Source organism: Frankliniella occidentalis, unplaced genomic scaffold (assembly GCF_000697945.3).
Source record: "Frankliniella occidentalis isolate FOCC.00 unplaced genomic scaffold, Focc_3.1 Scaffold107, whole genome shotgun sequence".
NCBI lineage: Eukaryota > Metazoa > Arthropoda > Insecta > Thysanoptera > Thripidae > Frankliniella > Frankliniella occidentalis.
The window spans coordinates 614,248-623,244 of NW_026267236.1; the positions used below are offsets into that span (position 1 = coordinate 614,248).

General features: G+C 58.1%; 1 protein-coding gene across 2 annotated transcripts; it reads right to left on the bottom strand.

Moving 5' to 3' along the window:
* Positions 1-1,750: 1,750 nt before the first annotated feature.
* LOC113203184 (arylsulfatase B) lies at positions 1,751-8,928 on the bottom strand. Of its 2 annotated transcripts, none has more exons than XM_026417741.2 (8): positions 8,778-8,928; positions 6,006-6,111; positions 5,264-5,423; positions 4,963-5,189; positions 4,626-4,890; positions 4,343-4,503; positions 3,969-4,263; positions 1,751-3,357 (listed from the first exon to the last, which is right to left on the bottom strand). In XM_026417741.2, the coding sequence occupies exons 1-8, from the start codon at positions 8,789-8,791 to the stop codon at positions 2,648-2,650; spliced, it is 1,938 nt and encodes a 645-aa protein (XP_026273526.1). In that variant the 5' UTR covers positions 8,792-8,928; the 3' UTR covers positions 1,751-2,647. The 2 variants fall into 2 exon arrangements, with proteins under 2 accessions (XP_026273526.1, XP_026273527.1); XM_026417742.2 differs by lacking the exon at positions 8,778-8,928 and adding an exon at positions 6,393-6,529.
* Positions 8,929-8,997: the final 69 nt, after the last annotated feature.

The following is an 8,997-nucleotide window of genomic DNA, read 5'->3' on the forward strand; positions in this document are numbered from 1 at the left end:
TGGTCGATGGTTAGTGCCTGTCATTTCGAGTGTAGATGCTAATGTAGCAGAATGTAGCCATTTAAATCTAGGTCATAAGGATGCAATTCCCATCTTCTTTAATCTCAAAAGCGAGTTGATGTAGGACTGTGCGATTTGTATGTATCGAGCATCGAGTCGATGCATCGACTCGATGCATCGAGTCTACACTGTAAAAAAAACTAGAGTGAATTTTACCTACCCGGGGTGGCAACGCCCCCTTCTCGGTGATGTACCGGGAATCCACACGCCTATGCGGCAAGTGGATTTCCTGCCCACCGACTGCGAAGTCACAAGCACCACTGGCCGGGAAAGGTGTCTCCGTTAGCCCACCAAGTAAATTAACTCCGTGGGCGGGAAAGGAGCTCGCACTGCCCCTGAACTGCAAAGTCGCAGGCCGGCGCCAGTTGAGATGCCTTTCCTGCCCACCAACTGCGAATTTCCAGCCCGCGGAGGGTTTAGCTGCGTTGCCACACGGATAGAACGGGCATTTGTTGGCATGTCAAAGCGAGGAATTGTAATTCTCAGGTTAATCTTGTAAAAAAGTGAGGATTGCACCAGCGCATGGCAGCTCTGCTCCCAGGCACAGGCAGGACTATTTCCGCCAATCGGCAATTTCTACGATCAGCTCAAAAATCTGAAAATTGGCCAATGTAAGTAACACAGGACCTAACAACGACTTCATCAGTCACTGCTGCCAGAGGAAGTACGCATAGAGGCGCACCCCTGAGGGACGAGGTGGACGGTGCCGTAGTGTACAAGGCGTCGTTGTGGGGACCTCCGAGAGTTAGAATTTAACAGATTATTTCTGGAATATGGTTGACTTTTTGAACAAATACCCATCGTTGTCGGTTAGTGCGACTGCTTATGAAACATGCCGCGTAAAAAAGAAAGTAAGTTTGTTGAGGATATTCAAATTTAACGCAAATATCTGGTTTGGTACGGCAGGCGCTTACAGCAACGCCATCTAGCGGCAGTTCATCGCAGTACGCAATCCTATGCAAGTCTTACCGAAGTGTGACAGAGCTTTTAATACAACCACCTCAGTCCCCTGAGTTCCGCGGTAGCCTTTAGGACCCGTTGTGCCGATTCTCGCGAAATCAACACTTCATCTGAATTTTACTATCAGTGGGCTGTGAAAGACTCCTTTTCCCGCAAGCCACGCGAAAATCTCCTTCCTACGGCGAGGAAATTTGCAGCCGATGCAGGGATATTTACTGTCCGTGGTCTGCGGGAGTTCCCTTTCCTGCCCACGGGCTGCGAAATCCCTCGCGGGTGGGCAGAGAAGTCAGCCCTTCCCTGCCCACCAGGTAAATTTTCCACCAGTGCTTGAAATTTCGTGGCCACATTTTACTGTAAGTTTACAGACCTGGGCATACAGAGGATACCTTCACAGCCCAAAGGGCATGCAAGGGCTTCTTTCCAGCCCAAAAGGGAAATGCCCAACCTATTGTTGCAAATTCCCGGCCTACTGGATTGCAAAATCCCTAATATTTTTTACAGTGTAGATAATATCGAGTGATATCGCAATATCGAACCATATTGCGGAACAAGATGTCTGAAAATTTCCGATCGCGATATTTCAGGGTATCGAGAAACCCCGATATTTCAACATCGATATCAGGAGAATATCGAGCCCTCGATATCGGACAATATCCTGATAGCCCTAAGTTGATGTGAGGATTGGTGTTGAAATAGTAGAAATAAACGTTGGGAATAAAACAATATCACATACTTTGTACAGGTAAGTTATTAATTTTTTTACGGTGCTGCTACGAATTAGGTCTGTACATGGTTCAAGTGCGTTAATTCTTTCAAAAAATAAATACTACTATGGTGAGGCTTGGGCTGCCATCAAATGGAAATACATAACTTATTACCGCTATATTTTGCATGGAATTATTACGAAATATTATTGTGGAACTTTGACGTCCATTCTTTTTCACTTCGAGCAAACCTTTTAAATAAATTGAAAGGGACTCATTATGTATGAAACAGCAAAACACTGCAATAGTTATCTTTGGTGAATCCAGGACCCACAGCCACATGATGTTTCTTAATTTTGGGCCGCATCATCGTAGATAACTTCAACTTCAAAAAGGTTTATAACGATGGGGCTGACGAAACAAACACGGCAAACTGATCTGCCACCATCTTTTGCGACCCAGTTGCACTCCCAAAACAGGTGTAAATAACGTGCCTCGTGGGCGGCGTTGTCAGTTTCATTATGGCAGTGAAAGTCGTTACTCGTTACAGAATGGCGGCACGATGTTGAGTGCGTTGTAGCCTTTACGGTCACGGAGCTGGGTGATATGTACTCTATACACGTTTTGAACGAGGGGGCTCGCAGAAAATTGGAGCCCCTTAGCTTAGCGTGCTAATCCCTAACTTTATCAACTAAACAACATTACAAAGAAACATTATTATCACAGATAAGAGAAGTCAGTGCGTAAAAACAATGAATTTTTGTGCACATTTTCTTGTTAATTTTTTTTAATAGTAATGTCATTAAACGTAGAGTTTCCCACTGTCAAAATGATGTCTTTTGCCCCCTCCTCTCGTTCAGTCATCGAATTCTTTGTCACCCCTTTTCGGCGGAGCGGTCGGTGCGTAGTGCGATCCTGAGGGGTCAGGACGAGTCGTCCGTGGTGACGTCCTCCTCCTCGGCGGGCGCGGGTTCCTTGGGCTTGGCTGGCGCGGCCGCTGGTCGCCCGGCCCCCGACTTGTTGCCAGCCTTGCTGGCCTTGGGTGGCTTGGTGGGGGTCTGCTTGTCGGCGGCCGGCTTGTCCTCGGCGGGCGCGGGGGGCTGCTCCGCGGGCTGCTCGGCTGGCTGCTCGGCGTCGCCCTGCTCCGACGGCGTGGCGGGCGCCTCCTCCTGCAGCGCGTCGCTCGGCGGCCCGTCCTGCCAGGGCGACCACACGCCGCCGAAGCGCTTGGGGTCGGCGGCGGCGGGGTCCAGGGGCGCGTTGGGCTGCGGAACCAGCCCCGCCCGGTAGCGGACCAGGGTGCGCTTGAGCGCGCGCGCCACCGTCGGGTAGATGTCGGCCAGGTTGTTCTTCTCGCAGGGGTCGTTCTGCACGTCGTACAGGCACTGCTTGTCGGCGGTTGGGGCCGGGTCGCAGGGCTTGGCGACGAGCGTGGGGCCGCAGCGCACCTGGGCGCGCGCGCGCAGCCCCGCCATGGCGTACTCGCGGGACACGGGCCAGCCGGAGCGCGCCGAGTGTTGCGCCAGCGAGCGGCCCGCGGGGCTGCTCAGCACGGCCGAGAAGTTGAACGGCGGGTCTGTCCGGGACCCGGACGAGCCCACGTAGCCGTCGTACTTGCCGCCCTCTGCCTGACCTGCAAACATAATTCGGGTGACACTGTCACAAGACGCGAACTCCCGCAGAGGCGTTTTCGGGACTCGTGTTCCTTTGTTCCGACGCGACTCGTGCGGCCGGTGGCGCGGCGCTGCATACGACCTGCTAATGGCCCGACCATCCCGTCCAGGTCCAGGGCGGGCGCGGGCAAGCCGCGGGGCGAGGCCCGTGGGAAGGCCGTCGCGTCGCGCCGAGGTCACGGCGCCCCCGCCCCTTCCCCCGGCGCCCGCCCTCGCGCCCGCGCGCAGTCAGTGATCGCGCCTGGCCGGCCAGTGCCTCCTCCAGCCCGCCGCACTAGTTGTATTGTGTTCAAATTATTTCCGCACCGCCACTGCGCCACCGCGAGGAGTCCGTTCGCCTCTGGGCGTGTGTGCGATAATGGCGCGCAGATAGCCACGTCCTGCCCCTCCTCTCTTTGCATACGTGTTGGGTCGTTTTGTCGTTAGTTTTGTTTGGTTTTGTGTTTGTTTGTTGTGGGTAACGTTCTTATTAGCTCAGTGCGAGATAGATAAGGACCCGGAAGTACCACTGGGATATATGTAAAGCGCCCACCAGGCCGCCCGCCGCGCCGCCCACACGCTCACTACGTACCGATGACGAGCTTCCAGTTGTTTTGGCGCACGGCCGCGTTCCTGGCCCGCTCGTCGATGTTGAGGAGGATCTCGGACCGGCGCGACGGCAGGTCGTTGGCGAGGCTGGTCCACTGGTCGACGCCGTCCAGGTCGGGCGGCAGGTCGTAGGGGCGGCCGCCCGCCGCGTTGTACAGGGTGGGCAGCCAGTCGGTCACGTGCATCAGCTCGAAGGACACGCGCGGCCGGCGGTTCAGCAGTGGGCTCCAGATCAGGGCCGCACCCCTCACCGCACCCTCCCAGAGCGTGCCCTTTTGCTGGCGGACGAGGAGCAACAGGTTACGGTGGGGTCGAGCCAAGGTTTGGTTCGGGAGCATCCTCTTTCTCAGTACTCACCCCTCGGTGGGGGGCGTTAGAGCCCCAGTTAGGGTAGGGGTCCTGGGTGGTGGGCGCGCCGTTGTCCGACATGAAGAGGATGATGGAGCTCTCGAGCATGCCTCGCGCCTGCAGCGCGGCCACCACGCTGCCCACCGACTGGTCCAGCTTGGACACCATGGCTGCGGGAAGACAGACTTGTGTCACGAGCGCCGTGCGGCCCGGCCACGCTACGGCGCCCGTGCCAGAGGGTTTGCCTACCTGCCCGGCGCTCGCCGTGAACGCACCGGCTCGAATCACTTACCCGCGTACGTCCGGCGGTTGGGGTTGGCGATGTGCCGGAACTTGTCGATCTCCTCCTGCGGCGCCTCGAGCAGCTTGCCCGCGTTGCCCGCGTGCACGGCCAGGTGCGCCAGGTACATGAAGAGCGGCAGTCGCTGGTCGTGCGCCCGGATGATGTCGACGGCCTCGTCGGTGAACACGTCCGTGGCGTAGCGGCCCTGCAGGTCCCAGGCGACGCTCTCGTTGCGCCGCATGTCGTAGCCGCCCAGCCAGCCGTAGCCCGGGTACTGGACGGGCGTGAGCAGGATCAGTGATACGAGCGCGAAGGAGGGGAGAGCTACTTACCGACGGCGACCTACCGAGCCTTCCAAGATGTGGTCGTAGTAGCTGACGATGCCATTGTAGTAGCCCAGGAAGGTGTCGAAGCCCCGGCGGGTGGGCAGGAACTCCTTGCGGTAGAAGCCCAGGTGCCACTTGCCGATGCCGTGCGTCACGTAGCCCAGCTGCTGCAGGTACTCGGGCAGCAGCGTGTGGCCCAGCGGCAGCGCGCGGGGCTCCGACTCCAGGATGGGCTGGCCCTGCATGCCTGCGCACGGGGAGGGTTAGCGTGGTCAACAGGATGAGGACCGCCCCGGTGACCTCCCGGGGCCGCGCACTCACCCGTGTGGATGGGGTACATCCCGGTGAGCAGGGCAGCCCTGCTGGGGGAGCAGATGGGCTGCACGTAGTGCTGGTTAAGGATGGCGCCGTTGTACGCCAGGGCGTCGATGTTGGGCGTGGGAATCTCATCGGAGCCGTGGAAGCTCAGGTCGTTCCAGCCCTGCGGTCAGCAACAACGTGTTTATTACCGGGCATGTTGTACAGCGTACAGCAACGGGGACCCGTGTGTCGCGCTACTGGTGCATGCGGGGGAATTCCTCCTCCTCTTCTGACGGCCAAACGCCATTGTGTCCGCGAGCAGAACGACGTCAAAAGACAAGAGGCCGCGCCGCTGCTGTGGCATAGTTTAGCGCCTTTGGACGGAAGCGCGACCGACCAAGCCGTCTGAGACGGGCTGACACCCAAACGACCACGCGGCGGGCGGCGGTGGCGGGCATCTGGTCGCAGAATGACCTCAGCGATGTAATCCGGCGTGTCTTCTGTTTTTCGCGAGCGCAGGCAGCCGTCGCCGGGCACGTCCATGTCGGGGCACGCGGCCCGCGCCCCGCGCCGCGCTCACGTGGTTGGCACTTAGCGCGGATCCACGCGAGCAGTGTGAGACTCTTACTACTTTTGTCATGAGACTCTGTCCTCCCGTTCAACGTTACGCAATCATCTCGCACGCGCGATCGGTTCTTTTGTAATGTAAACCAAACTTGGCGTCATATCGGTCGATCATTCTCCTCTGCATGCTTATACGTACCAAGTCGTCTCCCACGATGACGATGATGTTGGGCCGGTAGGCCGCGAGCCCGCCGCGCGCCGCCAGCGCCGCGAGCAGCAGCACCGCCGCGAGCATGTTGCCGGCGCTGCCAACAGAATGAGGATGTCTTTGAAAGCGTTTACACACCTTTATCAGAATCCCTCTCTCGTCTCGTCTCGCCGCCGCTGCTCGGCGCCGGTGAATAATCTTAATTACTAATCGCGTTTATGAGCGCGCCGACGCGAGTGCAGCAGTCTGGAGACATAAAGTAGTGCAGGCCGCCGCCGCGGGCCCCTCTGCCCTGCCCTGCCCAGCCACAACAGCGGGCGCCCCGCGTCCTTGGGCCCCGTGAGGCGTTTGCACACGCTGTCAGCGACGCGCACGCACCACCGGCGTCGTTAGTGACGTCGTCGTCGTTGTCGTCGTTGTCGCAGCAGCTGACCCGCGAGGTGGCCGGCAGCGCGGAGCCGCCGGCGGTGTGGTCCGGACCGACACATGTGCCGCTGCACCTCGCGCTGCACCCACTGCTCCGCGTGACTCACGCCGCCGCGGACGCGCTATTAAAAGTAGCGAGTCACGACGCGGGGCTCTAGCGGGCCGTGCACTCCATTCCGCGAATGTGTGGTGTGAACGATATGTTTGTTTGTGTCTGTTTTTCCCACTGCTTAGATTGATGAGTTCGTAGTCTTCTCCTAGGCGCACCTTCTAACTCGTGCTGCTGCTGCACGCCCCTGGCCACTCCCCCCCCCCCCCCCCCCCCCGCCCCCCCCCCCCCCCCCCCGTCCCCCTTCCTCTACGCCTCATCTGTGCTTTTATCCTGTTGCGTCTACGTCATAGTCGTGTGTTGAGTTGTTACTACTTTGAGAACCGCTACAGCTTGCGTCACACAGATTTGTATTGAGCCACATGCAGGCAGAACTCATCCTTCTCCCCTTCCTGTCAGTCGACCACCCGTCATCACCACCCCAATTTAACACGTTGGGGAACGGACCGGGGGGGGGGGGGGCTTCACAATCGAAAAAGTGAAAAGTGAGAGGAACTTGTCTCAAGTGATGGCAACTAACGGGTAGCCCCTGGTGAGTAGGCAACCCGCCCACACGCGTGCATGCGGTGCAGTATATAACAGGGGGTCTTCTTCAGCCACCCCGGACCACTCTGACCCGAAACTTGGTTGGGCGCTTACGACTCCGCCTGCTGGGCGTTACGCCACAGATCGAACAGCCACACATGCGAATCCCTCCGCCGACAGAGCGTCAGCGAGTGATCCAGAAGGGCAGGGTCAGCAGGGGGGCCGGGTGATGTGGACATGTGGGTCACTATGACGCGTTTTGATTTACAGCGTCAGCACCTCTGTCGAAACGCCACTACCCGCGGGCCTGCGGAAGGAGCCGAGGGAAGGGGGGAGGAGAGGTTGCTGCAGTGCACCGCCCAATAAAACACACACACATAGTGATAGTACAGGAGGCTAGTGAGGATGACCTCCGTAGATCCGGGGCCGCGCGGGTGCGCGGGCGTGTGCTCCCGGTCGCTGACGCTTCTGGCTTCTATCGCGGAAACGGACGCGCCCGGGCACACGGTATAAATTAGTGTGCGAAATATTTGTGTATTTGCATTCGAGGGAAGACCCGCCCGCACCCCGTTCGTTTAGGTCTCCGACCGGATCCTGGAGTCTCTCGGCCTTCTCCGCTCGGCCGCAACGGCCCGCCCCGGCCCGCCTCGAGATCAATTTATTATTATCGTTTGGTGGAATACGCCGCGATGGAATGAAGCTCCCGACAAGCAGTTGTTACAAAAAGTAATTAATTTTATTTTTCTTCAAAAGTCTTATTGGCGAGGTGTCTGCTCCTTCTCCGTCCGTACACCTGAAGCAAGTTAAATATTTGTTGTTATGAGATTGCGAGGGCGACAACTTTCTTTCCTACTGTCCTGTCTCTACCGCGCCATTTTCCCTCCAATTTCCGCCTACTTGTGTGTGTTTTGGCGCGGGAAGGCGAGGCGCGCGCCGCTCGCAGGCTGCGCACGCGACGCGCGGGCGCGCCCTACGTCACAAACTGGTCGCCGGCGTGGAGCAGACGAGTCGAGGGGGCCGTCCGAGTCCACGAGTTGTGCTCGTCCGAGTGAACTGTGTATTTCCCCGAGATCTGAATCTAAAACAACGACTGCTGCGGCCAAGCCTCCCGGAGGCTCTCCTCCTGCTGTCTTCTTTAGACCCTATACAGCCTTGGATCGCGAGAGACGAGCTCGTTTCACGCATATCTGAATGAACTTCTGTGTTGTATTTGCGGAGGCGCCGTTGATTAGGACCACGCGCTCTGTCCTTATCGTTCCCTGAACCAGGTTAAGGACTCCACAGCTCACAACTCCCCTCTCCCTGACTGTCTTTCTGCGGCAACGTTCAGCTGTGTGACGGTGACCTACCCTATCCCGGGTCCTGCTCTCGACAACACTGACACTACAACGAATGTGTACATTTCACTCCGGCCGCCCAACGTACGGGGTGTCTCACAGGGTGCCCCACCTCGTACTTTTCTTCTGATTATACTGGTGTGTTAAAGCGAGTGGACAACCCGTTCTTAGTGGGGAACATTATACAGTCCAACACAAATAATAAAATTATACGATGCCTATTGGATGAGGCTGGAAAATCCTTTGCGATCAAAATGTGATTGTGTTCAACAAAATGAGAGCCGTTGCAGCACTGTGGCAAACAGAGATCAGGGCGGTCAGGGCCCCACTTCCCCGGATGTCCCCGTCCCCTCCCGTCGTACTCACCCAGACTTTGCCATTCTCCAGAGGACGCGTTATTCGCCGGGTCCAGTCCACCTCACTCGCCGGCACCTCACTCGCTCCCGACGTCGCGTCCCGGGTCGCACCTGATGCCACTCTGAGACTTCGCCGCCGTGCAGGGCGGGCTGCCGCGCGGAGCCGTCCAGCCCGGCCCGGCTCGCCCCACCTCGCCACGCCCCACCCCGCCCCCCCTCACTCGCGCCCC

Excerpts from the sequence above, each read along its gene's own strand:
- LOC113203184 (XM_026417741.2), bottom strand. Across the intron at positions 5,190-5,263 it reads GATGTACCCCATCCACACGG|GCATGCAGGGCCAGCCCATC; the intron begins GTGAGTGCGCGG and ends CCCCGTGCGCAG. Across the intron at positions 4,504-4,625 it reads CAACCGCCGGACGTACGCGG|CCATGGTGTCCAAGCTGGAC; the intron begins GTAAGTGATTCG and ends GTCTTCCCGCAG.